Raw genomic sequence first — 21,113 nt, forward strand, 5'->3', positions numbered from 1 at the left:
CCAAATAGCTCAAGCCCATTCATTTCTTCTCCAGCAAGGATTTACATGCTAGAAATTCTTCTGTACGAATTCATAGGAGATGATGCTCTGTTCATACCTCCAGTACCAGACAAGCAACATGTATTTGAATTGGAAGTTTTTAGATGTAACTACAAATTATTTGTTTCCCAGAAGAAAAACTTCAAACACTTCCTCTCCAACACAAGCATCCCGCTCTTCCTTCCTTTCTTTGCTGATGACGTGACAGAGACACGCCTACAAAGAAAAACCTAAAAAGTAAAAAACCAATTGATTTTTCCTACCTGGAACAGGCTCAGCTCCTTGCACTGCCAGGCTGACATTCTTCTTCTTTGCTGAAGAACTGCAATCCATTTGTCCATTAAGGCTGGCTCTGGCACCCACCGCAGTCTGGGGCTCAAGCCCCACTTTTTCTGCAGCAGGTACTTCGTGGGAACAAGGTGTCTCTGCTGCAAAAACCACTGCATCGAAACTTCTGACCATTTTAGGAACTTTATCCAGAGAAGAGGCACCATTAGCCGACACCAAACTCTTCGCTCCCACGTTTTCCAGTGACTCCACAGCCTGCAGGTGGCAGGAACACGGCGAGAAGGGCACTGCAGGTACAGCTTGGCTTTGCTTTCCATCGGGCTCAGCCGAGTCCTCCTCCTGAGCCCCTGTCAGGGCAGGAGCAGTGTCGCTGTCACCGGCCGGACAGACGGTGTCGGTGCTGGAGTCGCTGTCACACGTGGGCTCCTCGGCGATGGGCTGGAGCGCTGCCCGGGGCAGCACGCTCTCCGTGTCCTCCTGCTCCTCTGCATACACTGCAGCTGGGGCTACTGGCACCGGCCTTGGCACCTCCTCACCCTCACAGGCATCGCTCAGGGCTCCCGCCTCTGAGGCGTCCTTTAACTCCAGGGTGCTGCTGTGGGGGGATATTTGTTGTAGGGTTTCAGTGGGGTCTTGTTCCTGGTTCAGCCCAGCATTGGGACATGGGTCACTCTCTGCACCCAGCGACTCATCTGCTGATGCAGGCCCATGCATGGTGCCTTCTGCTGCAGCCGCGGCTCCAGCCTTGCAATCTTCTTTGGGTTGGCGTGTCGCTTTCAGCCCAGCATCCACATTGCTGCTGCCCACCACAGGACCCCCCAGACTGCAGGCAGAGGGTTTCACAACAGCAGCAAGAAGTTCCTCTGACAAAACCTGCTCATTGCCATTCACATGAGCCTCCTGCTCAGGCTCAGTTTTGCCTCCTTCAGCTTGCTGTGCGTGGCCCTGCCTTGGGGAGCCCTTGTCCCCAGCATGGTCCCCAGGCCAGGTGGCAGCTGCCCCGCCATGCTCCCCACTGTGCTGCCTGGTGAGCTCTGCCGAGCCTGCCCTCGCCGCCACCGCTTCCTGCTTTTGTTTAGATTCCTCATTATGAGTTGCAGAGGGTGTGCCTATTAAATTATCCTCGGCACAGTCTGCGCCCTTGGCACATGGAGCTGATCCAGGGTCGTTGCCTTGCAGAGCTGCCTCCTGCCCGGGAGGTGCCACTGCAGCATCTCCCTCCTGACTCACAGCCGGCCCCTCTCCTCTGGGTAGGGGAGAGGGAGATTCCACCTTGCTGCTCCTCCCCTCCTGCTCTGAAGTGCTTTCTGCTTTCTCTGCTCCAGCCTGGGCAGGCTCTTTCTCTGCCAGGCCTGTGCTCACATCCTCTGGAGGGAGCGATGCTGGCTCACGTTCCTCACGTTCACCCTGCTGAGCAGTGTCTGGCTTGAAGCTGTTGCCCATTTCACCTTTAACACCAGTTTGAGCAGCAGAAGGGGCACAGGCAGCAACTTCCTGATCACCACTTGCAGAATCTTTGCTTCCTCCATCTCCACAGCTGCTGGTATCAGTTCCTACTGGCTCCTTTTCACTGCTCTCCATGGCTGCAGCCCCATGGTCAGCAATCTCACCACGCTCCTGGCAATGTGCAGCTTCTGCACCACTTTCATTAGATCCACCAACATCTCTGTTTGCAGGTTCAGCATCAGGGCCATCAGTTTCCACACTGCCTTCCAATGAGGGCAGGCTGGATCTTCCATCTGTGCAGCCTGCTTCCAGCAGCACTTCTTGCTCCCCACTCTCACTGCTGCCATGGTCTTCCAAACCAGCAGCAGGTTTTGATGTGCCTGCAGGAACCTGCACCCCATTCACTGCTGGCAATGCTTCTGCAGTGCTTGCAGTGACCTCCTGCCTCGCTGTGGCACTGGCATCACCCTGGCTTTCCGTGAAGTCACCATTTACCTGAGCAGTGCACGAGTCCACATCAGTCTCTTTGTTACTGCTGGTCTTGCAAAGGTCATCAGAGACGCTGCCAATGTCACCACCTGCATTTGCACCGTCACAGGCCGGTACCACTCCCACATTTGCATCCTCCCCATCCAAACACTCAGTGCCGTTGAAACCACTGAGTAAGGGCTGAGCAGGGCTGGATGACTCTTCCTTAGCTGGGTATTTCTCTCCCAGCTTTGCAGTCCTCTCACCAGGCTCTGCCAGCCCATCCTCTGCGCCCTTAGCCCTCTCAGGAGCCCCGGCACAGTTCCTGCACTCAGCCTGGCCCATGGCCACATCCAGGCCCCCCAAGGAAGCTGGGGTGTCACCTGCAGCTGCAGCCACAGCAGCAGCACTGACAGCAAGCTCCTCTGCAGTCTGCACTTCCTGATGGACACTGTCTGTACTGCCCACGCCAGCTTGATCCAGAACAATTCCAGCCGATGTCATTCCAGCTTCCTCATTTGTATTTCCAGAGCATGGAAGATTTACAGCACCATTGACACTTGCACACAGGCTCACAGTGCAGTCCTCATCTGATATAGTCCCAGAGCCCTCTGCAGATCTTAGCCCCGCCTCTCCTTCCTTTTTACACAATATCTCTGTGTTTTTACTTTCATAAAAGCTGGCTGGGCTGTTGGCACCCCCCGGGCTAACCATGTCTTTTGTTGCATCATTAAAAGCTCCCAGACTGCTGCTGTTGCATTTCTCCTCCTGCTGGGTTTGGTCTGAGAGCTGCCCAATGTCCAGGTGAACCAGATCAGATGGGTTTTCCTGCCTTTCTTCTCTTGCCATTTCTTCCAGGCTCTGAGAGGTGGTGGTCATATGACCCTCTGCTCCTTTAGCACAGCTGTCTCCAGAATCTCCCAGTACAGGCTCTGTCTTCTGCCTTAAACTCTGTAACAACACACAAAAGGAAAAAACCACAAGTTTATACTGTCATGCAGCTGCTCAAGACCTGTATCTACCTAATCCTATTCCACATGAATCCTATTCCTGGTGTTATCCAGGACAGAGCTACAAATGTACTGCAGTGGGTATTTTACATGTTGGTTTTATTAGCAGGAGGTAATATTGAAATTATTAGAATGACAAAAACGTTGGTTGAAAAGAACATCTAAAGGTCATCTAGCCCAACCACCTGCCTGAAACTGGCCTACTGCCACTGCAGCATCAGGTCAGCCATGACTTTATCTTGCCAAACTTCCAATGATGGAGTGCCCACAGCCTCTCTGGACAATCTGTTCCCATGCCACACCACCTTCCCATGAAGAATTTTACCTAAAGCCAGGCCAAACAACCCAAAGTTGAAATTTGTCTCTTTACCCCCCTGCTACACCATCTGTCATCACTGAAAAGAAGTGTAATCTTGGTAACTGCTCTTTGAGAAACTGCAGTCTCAGTTCCTGAGTGCACTTAAATTCAAGATCAGTAAAGAGCAGAATTCAGTCTACCAAATAATGCAAATATATACCAGCCTAGTCCCAAAGGACTTCAAGCAAATTCTGCTTAAGGGAAGCTTCAGATCCCCACCCAGCACTCCCCAGCTCTTGCCAGCATTCCTCAATTTTCTCTCTATGGATGGAAATGGGCAGACATGGGCATTGGCTGGCAATGTCCAAACACACCAACTGTCTCCTGCTCACAGCACTGAACTAATAATTTAATCTATTCCTGAGAACTGCAGGCGTAATTAAATATCTGAAATTTATTTCCTAGCTGGAAATAAAAATTTCAGAATTATGACATATTATTAAAATTAATACATGCATTATCATGGAACAGTAGGACCATAATCAATTCCTCTCTAATCTGCCTTTTCCTTCCGAGCACCTGCTTTGTCAAGCTTTTATAGTTTGACACAAACAAACCTTTACCTAAAAGGAATCATCTGTTTCAATATTTCCTTTCATATTCTCATCTCTGTAGAAGAGAACATATCAATGTTCACATCTTAGAAATAGGGGTTTATTCAATTACTGAGCAACCCTGGTCCCATAGTGTACACTCAAGAGAGTGTTTTGCACAGGTTTACTTGGGGTTTTGCTCCACAAGCTTTCCAAGGTCACACTGTTTCTCACTAAGTGCTTGAGACTCTCCACGTGTATAAAACTCTAATGAATTACGTTAAATCTGAGCTTTTCTTGCAATTTTTGTAAAATGGTTAAAAAAAATGCATGCATATTAGGAACCTAACTTGAACAGCTCCCTGGAATTTTTGTTTTTAAATTTTTAGTTCTCAGAGAAATAGAACTTCACACCAAAACTGGCAGCTTAAACACCCTGATAATTAAAGCAGCCACTATGTTAACTGATGCATCACAGGGAACTTCTGGGTATTGCATATACTATTAGTGGTTAAAATCATCACTGCTACCTTAAGGATATTGCATTTGCTTGTCTTTCCACACTCTGAGGTTTGCAAACACTGAGCAGTGCCACAGACTCACTGAGTCACAGACCACTAGTTGTACTTCTGGTGTTTGCCACCAATCACCCTGCTATACAAAATAACCCTGCTGGCCAGCTCCCATCTATGCTGCCAGCTATGCCTCCCTGCTTCTCAGGCATCCCAAGCCAGGTTAGCACTGGAGGCAGCAGCATGGCATCTCCATCTCCTGAGTAGCATCAGGGATGGGACACGGGGTTCTGTGTGCAGTGGTACCCACAGGCTGCAGATATTTTTTGCAAGGGCAAACAGCGTGCCAAGCCTTTGGTGGCTGTAACCCCACAGCAGAGCATGGAGACTGTGCTCATGGATCCTAGCCAGGATGGACAGACTCACAACAGTGACACTTGCTTGGGAACAAGCAGGGTTTTGAAAAGGAGGGGCTGCAGCAGCCCCAGCATCCTCACAGTGAAGTCACTCTGCTGATAGCCGGAAAAATACAGCCATCACCAAAGGAAGCCAACAGGCTTTCAACTGACCCAAAATAAACCTAAATGAAATAATTACAGGGCTGCTTTCCAAATTCAAATCAGATTAGATGTGAAGTAAAACAGTGGTGGAAAGCAAAGTCTATTTCTGATTTCATTGTCAGGCAAAATGTTCCCAATCTGGCATTTGCATGAGCAAACAAGCAGTGAGCTGGATATGCTTGCCATGGCTTAGGGTCTTTTGATGGAAGAGATTTCACAGTTAGCCTGGATTTGCCACTCATGCCACCAGTTCCTGTTGAGATTGGGAGTAATCAACATCTCAGGTATTCAGGAAGGCTGAAAATGGCTCAGCATAGCCCGTTCCTCTGCTCATTCCCCCAGCCCACTGGCTGCACACAACAGTTCTCCTCTCCCTTAGTTAAAGCAACAAAAATATCCTGTTGTTTAGATTCTGCACCTCTGCAACCCCGGATATGTGATCTGATGGAGGAACACCCACAGGTGATGCCAACGGCAACAGACACGTGGGTGTTTCTGAGAAATGGCACTAAAGTGTTCTGATGTTTCACTTTCCCAACTCAGACCCTGTGGCATGGATTTTAAAGCAGCAGGAGAAAGCCCTTCCAAAGCCCTACAGCTCCTGTGGAACAACCACCACAGAGTTTGAGAGGAGCACAGTGAAGGGACCATTATGGACACAAACCTTGTGTGGCCAAGGCAGGCTTGCCCTCTGAGTCCTACACTGAATTGCTACTGAAACAGCCATTTTTCCATCACCCATCTCAGAAACTTTCCTCTCAGTGTCCTCTCTGACCCTGAACTTTTCATCTGAACAGAAATGTCTCCACTGTGCTTAAAGCCCACACCCCCAGCCTCACTCCAGAGCCTGCCTTAAGCTGCCAGACTGGCAGAGGGTCAGCATGTCTCCAAGAGGTGTTCCTGCCCATCCAAGTGGGTCCAAAACTAACAGGTCAGGCAGGAGTTGGGAGCAGAGAGGCAAAACAGAGCTGGTGTTGCACAGCTCTGAGCCTGCTTCTCTTCTACAGCTTAATCAGATCTCCCCATGCTCAAATAAGAAGCAAATGGACAGGTGTCCACCTGGATGCTTGATAATGAATCCAAAGAAAACACCTAGGGAAACATGCCCTGAAGGATGCTGACATGTGAAAGTCCTCCCCAGGTGCCAGGCTGCAACCAGCCAGATCTTCTCCTCTTCCATCCCCTCAGCCTTTTGCTCACCTGGTGCTGGTGGCTCTGCATGTGCATCTGCAGGTGCTGAATGTCCCTCTCCCAGCTGGCTGCTGTCCCCTCCTTGGCCTCAGCTGTCAGCAGGTACACGTCGAGCCCGCGGTGGTGCTTCACGCTGTAGTCCCCCGAGTGCACAGTGTGGGACAGGGTGCTCCACGAGTCCGGCTCCCTGGCTCCCTCCCTGCAAAACAAGGCTGGGTTAGTGGGCAGGCGAGCAGGGATCCTGCAGGGCAGGGCAGGCACGCTCTCCTTCACTCTGGACAGCCTCTAATCATGGGAGTGAGCGGAGCATGGCACTGGCTCCAGGGCCAGACAGACAGATACACAAACACACTCCTCAGTCTTGAAAATTAATGTGATTTAGCGCTAATGCCAGCTGCAAGGTTTATTTCACAAGGTCCTTCTCAGGTAGAGATCAGTGGTTTTTACCCCAGACTGTGACAGACTAGCAGCTAAGGGCTCGACAACTGCTTTTTAAATCAGATTTATCACAGGTGAAGATCACCAAAGCAGCTGTCACAGAACAGCAGAGACCTCAAAGGCAGAACAGCAAAGGGATAAGTTGGAAGGAATGAAAACTATTGTGGTACAACCTCTACACCAAAGCCAGCACACTGTTCACAAACACCCAACAGCCATCAAATTGCAGCATTTTTTTCACTCCTGAAATGAACTGAGCCTGCTCTGTGAAACTGCCTCTGTGCAAGATGTTCTCAGTGTTGTGAGACAGCTGTTTTTCTGCAGCACTATCATGGGCTTTCTTTTTACCAATCCAAAGGAAAGAAAGCAAAAAAGATGCTGTAGATCAGAATGAAAAATAACTTAGTAGGTAAATGAAGTCAATAGAAATTTCTATTCAGTCCTCTCTTTTTGAACATTAAACCCTGATTTTCCACCACTCAAAGCAGTAATTCCTCAGATCTCACCTAACTGCAGAGCAGCTACACTGGCCCACTGAAGTGGTGAGAAAACAGTGAAGTGTTCACTACCTTCAGGTTCACAGATTTCATTTTGAATCAGAACTTATTCAGGAACCGAAAATCTGTTTCGATCACCCCAGACAGAGCAGCTTGTGCACCACCCCAGCAAGCCCTGCACCCCCAGGAGTGACATGGAGCCAAACCCCAGGAATGTTACACGAACAGGGGATGACACTGACCTGCTCAGGGGTGCAAGAAATGGGAATTGCCCTGTCTTCCTTCTACCAGGGACACATCTACTGACACCCAGTCCCACCTATGAGCTGAGTTAGGGATTGGACCAGATGACCTTTAAAGGTCCCTTCCAAACCAAACTTCTTGGTGATTCTATGATGTCCCCTCCCTGTTGCAGAGAGCAACCATTTTCAGATCTCCCTTTCCTGCCCAGCTAGAAATTTCCTTGGAAGATGCAGAGCTGTGCTTGTTTTTAAATAATTAGGAATTCAAGAAGGTATATAAACACAAATGCATGCCATCAACCAGGTAAAACTACACATAGTTTTCAGAATCTTTGCTGAGAAGTCTTGCTCTAAAATCCGCAAACATTTGGGCAAGGGCCCCCCAGCAAACCACAGGGCTATCTCTGGGAAGCCAAGCAATCTAGAAATCAAAGTCATAATGAGCAAACACCATGATTAGCGACAGGAATGGGCAGAGCAGGGTGGGGAAACAGTCAAATGGTTCACCAGAGGCAGAGAAAGCCACACACCCCCTTCTGTGACTCATCTTGGGTTGAATCTACCACCATTCTCCACCATTTATCTCACTCATGACTTGACTTCAACAGAATTACATTTGATTTAGGCAGAATCAATATTTCCACAGAGAAACAGAAGGAAGCAGCCAGTTTCTGATGGTGATTGGTATAAATCCACAGAGGCACTGAAGTCAACTGAGCCACTACAAGTAACTAAAGCAATGACCTTCCTTTATCAAGAAAACACAGACATTTCTGTCTGGAGTGTTTTTCTCTTCAGCTGCCACGTATGAGAAACCACTGTACTGGGGGCCACTCTCAAGAGTACAACGAGGCAGTGAGCACAAAGCCCACAGCCACCCACTCACGGGGACAACTGCAGCCGAATAAAGAACAGCGCGCAATGAGTCTGCTCCACTTTCTCATCAGCTTCAAGGACCCTCACAGGCATCTCCAAATCAGTACCCACAAAGCTGCCTGCATGACTCGTTGAGCCTCAAAGGGTCCTCAGAAACTTCAAAAGGCTCAATCTGGAGCAAGATGACAGGCAGAGTCCCCTGCAACACCGCGCGTGTGTCCACCCCTCCAGCAATCTGCAACCTTCACACGGCCCAGACGGATCAAACAGTCTCTTTTGCTTACAAAGAGAGCAGTTTCTTTTCAAATTCAAGTTGTCAGTCTGTGTTACACTTTATGAAAAGCTTTAAACCTTTTGAGAAAGTAAAAAGTTTCTCATATCCAGCCAAGTACAAACTCCAAGCTCTCATTCTTAATAGCAGTCATCTTCATTACACAAAATTAAGCAGTGAGATAGAGAATGGTTCAATCTACTGCCTCCTTCAAACCATCCCTTTCATACTTTGCTCCATCCCAGCACTAATGGTCTGAAGCAGAGAGGACAATTGAGAATTCACAAGTGTTAACTCATTTTCCCACCACTGCTCCTGTTGTTCAGGTAATCACTTCCAAGGCCATTTGAGAAGACACTCCTGCTCATTTGCCCTCATACACCGAGCTTTACTGTTTGTGCCTTTCCTGCATGTCTCACTGCAAGTCCTAGGTTTTACTGAGATGATAAAAACACACTTTCTTCCAGGAAAAAAGCTTTGCTGTTACACATTTTGTACTTCCTGGCTGTGAAAGACGCTTATTTTGTCCAGACTCTGAATTTTTGTAGTGGTTGTACAGAAGTGCATATCCAAGCTGCTCTACTAGGAGATAAAAAAAGATATGCAAATACTTACTGAAGATTTATTAGTAAAAATAGGTATACAAACTCCAGCCTTCAAGAAGTTTGAAAATCTGCTTTTGTTCAGCACAAAAATCCAGTTTGCTGTGCTTTGCCAGAAACAACGGAAATCTGTCTTCTTATGAGATTTAACTATCCTGGGTCAAATCTTTCTCATCTTCCCTTTTCAACAGTTTCCCATCAAAATACGTAACAGATACCAGTGAACTGAACATTTTGTAAGAAACATTTCTGAGCTCAACTTTCACAGAAGAAAGTATCTTGGTTAAGAAGAAATGACTGCCTGAGAAGGGTGATAATGTTCACTAGCTCCCCCCTCTGCATAACCACGACATGGGCCACTGAAAAAGCCTGGAAGAAGTGCTCCAGCTCTGGTCAGTCTTCTGTGCCATGAAGGCAAACCCAGAAGGGAAATTTTTGGTTGAAATGAAGAACAGACTTACCAGCCCACCCTTCATCTGCAGAAAGGTGGCTTAGAGAAGGATGACAGCTTGAAACAGAGAGAGAGGAGAAACAAAAGTACTTCAAAATACTCTCAGACCATGACCTGCTCCACCTGGGATCTGATTAGGTGGCTGAAACTGAAGGATCACCTCCTGCCCATTTGGCATGTAAGACAAGATGACAGACCACAAAATCACAGAATGGTTTGGGTGGGAAGGGACCTTAAAGATCATCCCAGCATGGGCAGGGACACCTTCCGCTAGATCAGGTTGCTCCAAGCCCCATCCAAGCTGGGATGGGACAGTAAGTAGGAAGTGGTTTTTATTTAAACCTCCCAGCACTGCCCAAGTAGACTGGGCCCTTTTCAAAGCAGAGCTACACTGTACTTGTGTGCTGAATCTCTCGTCTTTGGGCAGGGGAGCAGAGAGTGAGCGGCGGAAAAAGGAAAGGAAAGCCCACACTGCACGGCTCCTGGCTTCCGGCAGATACGGGCAAGAGATATTAAGAAGAGGGAAGATAAGTGAGAAAAGGAGAACAAAAAAAACCCCAAAAAAACAACAAACCACCACCTGATCAAAATCTCTGCCTGACCTCAAAAGCTGCAGAAACTGCTCAGTAACAAGGGTCTGAAATTCAAGGTACTGGCGCTTGCAGCAGGCGTGTTTTCCACTACCATGAGACAAGGTTTGAGCTGCAAGGGAGAGGAAGAGGAGGGAGGAAGAGATCAGAAGATGAATGAAAAAGCCTCAGTGGGTGAAGCAAAACTTCATGTTAGGAATATCTATCCCACAGTTTCACAAAGGGGCGAGGAAGGCAGTATGGGAACTCAAGGTATTATTTCCTGGGGATATCCCCTCCAGATTTTTGAGCTGAAACAAAACAAGCTCAGTAACATTGCCAACTCTTAGGATCTCACTGCAAGCCTGACAACAGCTGTGGGTTTATTCTAAAAGCATCAGCCTCTAGATCCATGTGGCAAAGAAAAAATTAAAAAAAAAAAAAAAAGGAAAAATCTATTTAAAAAAATTAAACGAAGCCTGTACCATTATGGCTGTATGAAAAGCTTGGAAAAGGCCATAATTTAGATGCTTTTATCTGTAAGATAAATAAAAACGCAATTAAATTGAATTCTAATCTTACATTCTTTTTATTACTATTATTATGGTATCACAGTGAAAATACCAGATCAGACAGACTGTGATCTGGGATAAACAAGTAATGGTACCTGCAGGGAGAGGACTGATGGTGATTTTGCAACATGCCCACAAGTGATATGGAAGAAGAGTTGTCTCTGCAGAACATCTCCACATGCTGCAAGCAAGTGTGATCATTGGCTCTGCAACACACCCCTGAGAAGAAGCTGTGCCTTTGGCTGCCTCTGACACAGCAGATTACAAAGATTTCTTCTACAATCATCTGTTCAAACTCTAGCCCCTACCATGAATGTCACTGCTTGGAGCAAATCTGCTCCAGAGACTAAATATGAGCATCCTAACTGGGTATCCAGCTAGCCCATGCCTGAGGCCAAAAACCCAGCAGTTCTGGGAAACCACTTATCTGCATTTTCTAAATTTATCCCGAAACAGAGTTGGTCTCTCATAATCACTTACCAACCATACAAGGCTGTCCAGCACTTATGGCCCCTATAATTTTTGGGAACACTTCCAGATAAGGATTGCTGGGGGAAGGAAAATAACTTCTTCTTATAACTTGGGAAATAGTCTCAAATCTCTTCTAAATCTCTTCTTTCTCATCCTCACAGGTCTGTTTCCATGATCTCCCAGGACTACAATTTCCAAGTGGGAATACAGAAACATTAATATCACATGGACTAAGCCTTCTCTCTCTTCTGTATTCAGAAGTGGTTACATACAAAACAAGGAGATGAGGGAGCCAAAGAATGAAAAGTCTTCATAAGGATGTGGGAACACATGAGGAAGTCAGTGAAAGTTGGAGCCTGATGTGGGGTGAGTAGGTGGAAAAGAGAAACACAAACCCTTCCTGCTCCATCACGTTTACACCTGGTTGCCCCATCCTCCCACTCCCAGTCTGCTCCTCTGCTGTGGCCAGAAGAAACCCACAGCACCTCAACATCTTTCTAATCATGATGTTAAAGCTATTAAATGATGGTGTTTCAGCTGAAAATCCTACAGCCACAAAACTAGACCCTGTAGACCACTGGCCCTCCCACACTGCTCCAGACAGATTACTGTCTGTAGCAAAACAGCATCTCCTTAACACACCCCTCTCTGAGTCCTCTTCTAGTGCCCTTTTAACATTTTTGAATCCCTCTTAACACATTAATCTTGTGCTGTCACTTGTCGATACAAAGTCAACTGTTCTGCTGCCACACCACAGCAAGCCATACCTCAAACCCAGCTCCCCAAACAGTAATCAAATGGATTTGTTGTTTGGTTTGGAGTGGAAGAACAGATGGAGAAACATCAGCACTAATTCAATAAACCTTACAGCCTCTGATTCTGTTTAGCCAGAAATAAAATGTATATATACCATGTGACTGATTTTAAGATCATGCCTAAACACTGTACTGAACATAAACTGGTTATTTCTGAAATTAAACACTTGCTTAAAGGCCCTGCTAAACTGGGGTGGAAAAAAAAAAAAAGACGTACAAGGCAAATCCTCTTGCAGCTCTGGCTCAGAAAAGCAGAACTTAGCTATAAAAGTAAAGTCACTGAAAAAGCATCCTTATTTGAGAGGCACCATGGAGATTACAACCCAGACTGCACCAATTACTTATGTAAAATCAGAACAATAGCAAGTGATAATCATGAATTTAAAAACATTCACAAAACCCTTCTGCTACTAGTGAGTTATTCCTCATGTGTGTTAATTAAATCATTTTAACTTTGGAAATACAGACTTGTACTAATTTACAGTTTCACAGAGTGAGCCTCCTGACTGTTACCAGGAAATCTGAAGGGAAGAGCAATCCCAGAGCTGTGCAGAAACACTTTAAAGCAAAAAGCAGAGAAACCAGCAAAAGTAAAAGAAGTTTACAGTAAAAAACTCAGAGACTGCTGCAACTCTTTGCAGGGATTAGAAAAATGCAATTTAGATTTTTCTTTAAATGGGCTTTATTTTTCTCTTGCTTCCCTTTTTCAGAGGACATAAATCACTCTCAGCTGTGAAGGAACTAAAAGCGTTTGGCTTTGCTGGGGAGAGAAGTCTTACTGGACAGAAATAAAATCAGCAACCAGATCAGTGTTTGTATGTTTTAAAGCAGCACTTCCAACCTCTCTGCAATCCCTCACGCTCCCGGTGCCTTGAAGCCATTTTCCCCACTGCTGTGAGAGCCCTGCAGAACATGGAGCTGGCAGGGGATTGTGTTACTGCCCTGACTGCACTGGGAAACACCAACTCCTGCACTCTGCAGCTGTCCATTTACTCAGGGCGTTCCACCAGCCCGTTGAACAACTGTGCTGCCTCTCCAGAGCCAGCACCCTGCAGCCAGCATCGCCCAGCTCCAACACTGGGGAGAAACAGGCTCCAACCACAGATCATTCACTCTGGAATTAGCCGAAGCTCAAAGGCTTTGCAAACTGTGCCATTTCCAAAGTTATCTTTACAGATAAATCTTTATATATATTTTCCCTACTGCACTTCTGCACTATCCTGTTCCATTTGCACTGCAGGACACTGTTTACTGTGCAGTTTTCATCTTAGAGATAAAACAAGTCCCCTCAGGAATGATACACAACTGATGGATGTTTCTTGATGATGAATATTTATTTGCTTATATGAATATTTATTAATGAATGCTGCTATTGATTCTTGATTCCTAGTGACCTGCACGGGCTCTGTGACATCTCCTTGTTTGGGCCCCAAAAGAAGCAGCCCATGCACCTTTCCTATCTGAGGATGAAAAGGCAGTGCACACCACAAAGCAGAATACTTCAAGTGATGGAAAACTTACAGACAAAACACCTTTTTTTTTTAATTTTTACATTAAATACTGCAAAAACGGAGAAGGAAAAGTTCATCAGATAAACAGAAATTCAAAATGTCACCAGTGAAATTAGTTTTTGAGAAAAATATTTACACTGCAGCTGAATCAAGATACTTTGAGACAAACGAAGGCAAAACAACAACGGAGAACGTTTTATGTCTGCTCTTTAATGATTGTATCCTAATTATGGCAAAATTTCACCCCTTCCCAATGCTGGCTGGGAGAATCATTGTAAAATGCAGGGTCCTGCAAATTAGCAAGCAAGAGAACAATAAATTCCCCCCAAGGATAATGCATCACAAAACACGCTGCATTCATTTATTTGGCGTAGTGCACTTTAATTACTTGTAAAAATAATGACTCCTTTGTAGGGGCCCTCACTAACATGCGTTGCTGCCCTGTGTTTTGCTGAGTGGGACGAGCTGTGTGCCAAATTTGTGTGCATGGATTATACAGTGTGAGCATAGGCAGAGTGCAGAAAGGAGGTTGTACAGTGTCCTTTGTGTTTTGACAGCACATAAATGACACCCGCTCTCTTCACGGAATTTTCTGTGTTTCAAAGCTCAGTATTTCTCCTGCCAATAGGGATTTTCAAGTCTTGATCCCATCTTATTGCAGAAAATGCTTAGCATAATAAAAAAAAATCACTGTTGGGGAATCAGGGTGTGCCCATTTTTTTCACATCACCCTCCCGTGGGGAAGGGCTGTGACCATCCCCATGTCACTGCTCCAGTCAGTCCCAAGGTCATACCACCATCACCCCACCCACTGAGAAAGGGAACCAGGTTTTCCAGCTTCCATGGATTTTGTAGGGAAAATAGAATAGAAGGGTTCTCAAAGTCACAGGACCTGTGGCATGGCTGTCAGATGTTTATACATTGTATTTCCACACAGCAGTAAAAGAGGAAAACAAATCATAAAGAACAGTTTAAGGATATACCAAGAAGGACAGGAATTGGGACCTTGATGGTAATATGTCTGCAGTTGCTCGTGTCTTATTTTCAAAGACAAACTGCAAAGGTCACCAGAGAAATTCCATGGATTGGGCCAGCAGCATTCCATAAAGCCAATGACACAGGACAAGGTCATGGAATCCCAGTCCTGTTTTCATTCCATTGAGTGAGAACTGCCATTCCAAAACTGAAGCCAGTTGTGAAATATCTCACCAAATACATTAATAGCTGTTGTAATAGTTTTGTTTACTTCCCATTTTTATTTAAATTACCAGCTCTACTCGCATTATGGTTGCAGTATTTGCTGAGAGCTCTATAATCAAATTTCAGCCAGCCTAAGCTTCCTGACAGTATGTAAAGCCTGTTAATGTGGATAGCCTCACCTTGCTGCAGTTACAGGATGAATTTGCACATCCCATTTTTACAATATAGCCTGTGAGATGTGTTTTCACAGTATGACTGACCTTGATGGAGAATAATGTAACACTGTCAATCCTCTCTGTATTGATGCCAGCAAGGGCAGCAGGAGAAGGTATTTGGGTATAGGTCCCATCCCACTTTCTCCTTCAACCTTACTTTCCAAGTGACTGCCTGAATTTAAGGATAAATCTTAAATGCAAATCACTCCAGCCATACAGATAATATTTTCTGCCACTCAACAACTACAGAAAGCAGAATAATTTACAATTCGTATCAGGGAACATTGCGTGATAATGTGGACAACACAGCAAACTCCTAAACATGACACTGGGTCATCCAATATAAACTCCAAGCATCTGAGAAATCAATTCAGAAACAGAAAGTTTATAACAAAGCTTAAGAGAACCAGGCATCAGAATAACACACACAGGGACTAAATCTTTTCTCCTATACAAACAGCCCCCTTGAGATTTTTTTAAGCTCTTTGTCTTCATTAGCCTCAGCTATTAAAGCTAGATCTCCAAACATTTGCTGCTCAAAACTAACTTGCCATCTTCCAAAGGATTCCTTGTAAAGCAGTGCAATAAATGCTCATGCCACTAGTTACTTGCTATGTGTTGTAAGATCTGGCTTTTTCTCAAGACCATTTACAACAGACCTGTTTCTGTTAAATATTCTGTTCTCCTTTAAATATTTGGATGAATTCTTACCTTATTTTTTTAACCTACACTGGTAAAATGTCTATTCATCTCAATATGCTGCCTTAGTTCAATATAATGATCACTACTTCATTTAATTAAAAAACTCCCTCTCTAAAAAGTAAGAACACAACAGTCCACTACCACCTCAATGCCTATTAGCTCCCCTCTTTTGGGCAAGTTGTGCTTGCTTGAAGAAAAGCTTTTCTATTTGCGTTTGCATAAGATTTGTATTAATTAGTCAATATTACTGTGACTCACTTTGGACTTTACAAAACAGCTGGAAGCAGAATATTGAGCAACAAGAAAATCCCCCCCCAAAAATTATTGCATTTCCCCTAAACCCTCAGGACTGCCCCCACTGCTGCTAGCAAGAACGGTAAAAGCAAAATTATACCAAAACTGCCTTTAAGGATGGAGTACAGCACCCAGACACCATTGAGTGATAATGCACAGCAAAGCCAAGCATGGCAGAGAATGGAAAACCAGCAGAGGAACCACCAAATGATCCTTACTCTGTCAAAAGCTGGTGCAGCTTCTGGTAGCCCCTCTCCAAGGCCAGGCTCACAGGCGTTGCCCCTTCGTTGTTGTGGATGCTGAGAGCTCCTCTTCCACCCGGCTGCTGGAGCAGAAACCACGTCAGCCGCAGCAGACCCAGCCTCACCGCAAAATGCATCAGTGTTTCCCGAGGGATGTTCTCTGGGAAGGGAGGAAAAGAAAGAAATGGGAATTTGCAGGCTTGTGGGTTAGGGGAAATGTTGTGTCTCCACATCCCAGCTCCACCACACAGCGGCTGGCATGGAGCTGACAGCCCAGAGGAACCTGCAGCACCTGGAAAAACAGCCTGGTTGCCAATATGCAGGAGACACCAGTTGTGAAGTGAGGGACATGCTTCGCTGGGGCTGGAAGTGCTCAGGACCTCTCACACTGAGACTGACCACAGAAGTCCATGTGAAAACCCTGAACAGCCTCAGCCACCACCAAGCTCCAGCACACCCAAACAGAAGCGTGGTCAGGTGGGTTTTCCTGGATATCCAAACCTCCTCCTCACAAAACCAGGACCAGGTTTTAGGGACGGACAACTTTTGTTACCTAACGGGATGCTGATTTATCCCCAGGCATGAAGAAAAAAAATCAAGGGTTTTCTTTCCTGGTTTCATTATGCCTCAGACCAGCTTTTCTCAGCTTAATACAGTAGCTCTGTCATTCTGAGTAGCAGCATTTATAAACTACCAATCTCTACTGCTCCATTTTGTATTTAATAACTGTGACCTTCTAATTTGGTAAAAGTCACTCTAGAGCCTGAGCTTTCATCTCAGAAAAATAACCCCCTACTCCAAAAGCTGCAGCCCTAGAATGATGCTCTGAAAAGCTTTAACCAGAAATGAGCTCCAGATGCACTGCTGAAATCCAGTATTTGCAGATCAAAGCTTGTTATTTCTGTATGAAAGGCAAAAGCATTTGGGTTAAAAAAACTGCAAGAAATAAAAATTTGTTCTTTTAATTAACAAAGGATTTTAGTATTGACTGACAGCAACAACAACAAAAAAGCACCAACTGGGTCTCAGAAAGCCATGCCAATGAGCATGCTTGGTATAAACCCTTTAATATCACAGAAATGATTTATTGGGTTATTAATTTGGGTTCCAGCCAAATCTATACAACAGGTTTTAAAATGTACGCACATAATAGCCTTAGGATTTAATTTTGTATTTTTTTCTTTAAGAAGTGTGCCCCAAGAGAAGTCACTTCTTCAAAGTGCTGCTGTTTTGCTTGCTTATTTACTTACTTTAGGGACATCATTAAGACCTTTGGTGAAAAACAAAACAAAGCAAAAACGGGCAGTTCTCCACTGCCTCACACACAATTTTTCACAACTTTTTGGATCCAATTCTGAAGACCTAATCTGCATGCAAGAACCAAAGGCTTTCTGGCACCATTTCTCTTCTGAATGACTCCAAATTAGGTCTCTGGGCTACAAACCAAGTCTTCCCCCTAACCTCCTCTTGATTACCGTAAAGCAAAACCGAGCTGCCCTGAATACACGAGTGTGTCTGAATGGAGGTTCCAGCTGATCAGAGAAAAGGGAATGGCTGAGCTCTCCCAGAGACAAATGTTCAGCTTTTGGCTAAGCAATGAGAAGGATTTGGGTATTAAATGTTACAGGGCGTAATGATTTAGAAATAGCACAACATGGAGGTTAACCAGTGGTTGCAGCCCTGGATTTAAAGAAAAATAAAAAATAACACAGCATATAGACAGACAGAAGAAAAAGTACTGATCAGGCTGCAAAATGTGGATACAGGTAGGAGTTTTCCAGAGTGAAAGCAAATACCCAACGTTTTACTCAAAGAACTTGTACATGCACAAAGCTCCCACACTACCTGTACACTGACTGGCAGAGCCAACATAATTAATGGGATGTAATTCTTCCTACAGAGATGCAGGAGGTACAAAAGCACTTCTGTCAGAGCAAACAACTGCCATCCAAATAAAGGATGTGTTGCACTGGTCCGACCACGTTCTGCTCTTGCATGGGATCTCCTGTTATGGCTGCTTTGTTGAAAGGGAAAATCATCCTCCTAACTAGAATGGACAGTTTTGCCCCAGAGCTGAGCAGTGCAGACCTGCAAAGCATAAGCACAGATCCCTGGACCAAAATGCTTCCTCCTCCTGCAGCTGAGAGCATTACCAACAGGGAGAAGCATCTTCTGCTCACCAGCTCATGTTTCACCACTACATACACACTACCAACTGCAAGTTCTGCAAGATGCAGGCAGATATTCCTCTTGTCCCTGAGCCAAATGGGTGCTTCTCTCTGTCTCATATGTCCAAAGATGAAGTGGCCCCTCCCCAGCCGTCCCAATCTGCTGATATAACTGCACCTTCTGAGAACATCCTTCCTGTTCTATTAAAACAATCTTTATCACTGAATCTGTGGACAGGGCAGCTCCGGAGTGTGGCTGGAGGTGTCTGCAAACGCAGCTGAGGTGAACGTGGCGCTGCCCTGATGCCTTTGGGCAGGGACAGTGTGCACACAGGATCTGTGCAAGAAGAGGTGGCGCATTGCCACCAGAGCATATTAAACACACAGCCTCACCATCCACTTTTGGAAGGCTCTGCCTGACACAGAGCCTGGCACGAGGCCACCCTAACAGATGGGCACAGATGATGGCAGCAAAGAGACAAAGTGCTGTACATCCAACAACTGCAGGGGCCCCAGGCACTGGCTTTGGAAGGTTCTGGAGTGTGCAAAACTTGCATGGTGACAGTTAAAAAGGCATGTGCCATCTGTGGGCTGGATTAACTACTAATATATAATGAAAATACATCTGTTGGTGTCTGGTGTTGCTCAAAACTAGACAAGAGCTGGTCTGCATCAAGGATGGACATTTTGCTGGATGGAGAGGGGAGGAAGACAGACAGATTGTTTCAGACTTCCTACCTTTGAAGGGATGAAGCTTGTCACACAAAATGCTGGAAATCCAGACAATGATTTTATGATCTTGTCATTGTACAATATGTCCCACACATGAAAGAATTTCAATAAGCTTTAACATGCAGAAGCCAGAGCCCCTTCTCCCACTACATTCCAAGCAAGACCTCCTTAAAATGGCTGTCGTTTGAATGTCAACAAGAAGCTTCTGGTAATTAGGAAATTGTGGAAACACAAGACACACGATACTGAAAAGGCCAAGATTGTTTTGTTCCTTTCTCGTTTCCTAGTAATAGGCAAGAGTTGAAACATATGATTATTGCCCCATAATGGCAGGGTACTCTAGTCCAGCTGGCAAAACACAAGACTTTGAATATATTATTTTTGTGTAATTGTTTTCTGCTGTGATACATGAACAGACAGTTTATCTGTGCAACTGAGGACCAAATTTCCATAGAAGACTGTCATATGTACTTTGCTAATAGTAAAGGATTAAGGTTTAAAGTGCTATTAGCACAAAACAAATAAGCATTGAAGGGACAAAAAAAACCCCAAACCTTTGAGTATGGCATGCCCAAGAACACTAAGTAAAAACTTTCATTTTAAACCTGATTAAATAACAAAAAAAAACCAAAAACTACTGTTCCTTTTTAAGAACAACTTTCCAGATAGAGTAACCTACACCTAATGTTCAGTTTATCCTCCATGCTCTGAGACATCTCATGAGCAGCCATGGAATGGGGTAGCATTGCTTCGTCTTTCTGTGCTCATGACTTGGTTCTCACCCAAACTCATGTACTTAGCAATTTGGAAATCTACCATCACATCTGGCCTCAAAATCTTGCTTTCTGCTGGAAATGTTCTCACTGCTCAGATCAATCCTTGAGAAACAAGGATAAAAAATCCCAGAACCAAGCTGCCACTCACAACGAGATCCTAGAGGAAGGCTCCAGCAGACAACTGCTCTGCAGAAAGTTCAAGGCAAAGATGTTGTGTTTGGAGTTATGAGCTCAGTTAATAAAAAGATGTGTGGGTAATTCCTTTCTTAATCTGATAAACAAGAAATTTTTCAAAGCACACCAAAAGATCTCCATGTCCCCATTCTCGCTAATATCAAAGGGAACAGGAACATTCCCATGCCAACAATTTCTTGGCCACAGACTAAATGGTACATCTCAGTCTTGAGCAGCGCATTTCTGATGCTGTCTGAACAAGAATTGCTTTCTGCTTCCCACTTTCCACTGCAGAGGGCACTAAATTTAGGTATGGAAAAGGCTTTTTACTTCTTATCAAGGACTGCTGCTGAACAGAGCACTTTATGCTGTTGGCACTGAACAGATTATGCTGATTTATACCATACCATCCTTTATCAGAGAGCACAGAAGCTGAGCAGCAGACTGGAAAGGATATGAAACCCAACCAAAAGAACACCTGTAACTACTACATTGAAAGGGTTCCAAGAGAAACTATAACAAGAGCGCAGCAGATGAACAGATTAAAGCTTCATGTCTGAAATACATCATCAGTAGCATAACTTCAGCATCCTCCCATGGGAAAAAAGACTAGGTACTAGCAACCAAATTCTGAAAGTTTTTAAAAGTTTTTTTAGGATTTTTTGTTTAAAATAAGATGGGTTTTATTGGTGACTTTCTCCCTTCAGATATTCTCCTTTCATGCAAAAAAACCCCCAATTCACGATCTGTACTCCTGGTGACACACATGTTGTCCTGTACATTGAAATCCTACTGGTTTTGCACATGAAGCTATTAAACCCATAATCCTAATACATTCAGACTATTTCAAACCAGGACAGAGTTTTCCTCTATACCCACCCCCCACCTGG

At 45.0% G+C, this 21,113-nt stretch overlaps 1 protein-coding gene and 1 long non-coding RNA gene across 5 annotated transcripts in view; one reads left to right on the top strand and one right to left on the bottom strand.

The window, feature by feature from the left end:
• The window catches only part of AKAP13 (A-kinase anchoring protein 13), a 203,814-nt gene that overhangs the window by 94,369 nt on the left and 88,332 nt on the right, over positions 1-21,113 (bottom strand). For all 4 annotated transcript variants that reach the window (XM_064389510.1, XM_064389509.1, XM_064389508.1 and 1 more), the window contains 3 exons: positions 16,350-16,533; positions 6,415-6,604; positions 303-3,192 (listed from right to left, as the gene is read on the bottom strand). In XM_064389510.1, the coding sequence (XP_064245580.1) occupies positions 303-3,192; positions 6,415-6,604; positions 16,350-16,533 (3,264 nt within the window). The remainder of the gene's footprint in view (positions 1-302; positions 3,193-6,414; positions 6,605-16,349; positions 16,534-21,113) is intronic.
• On the top strand, positions 495-13,024 carry LOC135281023 (uncharacterized). The gene is made up of 3 exons (XR_010347806.1): positions 495-620; positions 11,556-11,760; positions 12,920-13,024. It is a non-coding gene; the product is annotated as an uncharacterized LOC135281023 (long non-coding RNA).

Source organism: Passer domesticus, chromosome 14 (genome assembly GCF_036417665.1).
Source record: "Passer domesticus isolate bPasDom1 chromosome 14, bPasDom1.hap1, whole genome shotgun sequence".
NCBI lineage: Eukaryota > Metazoa > Chordata > Aves > Passeriformes > Passeridae > Passer > Passer domesticus.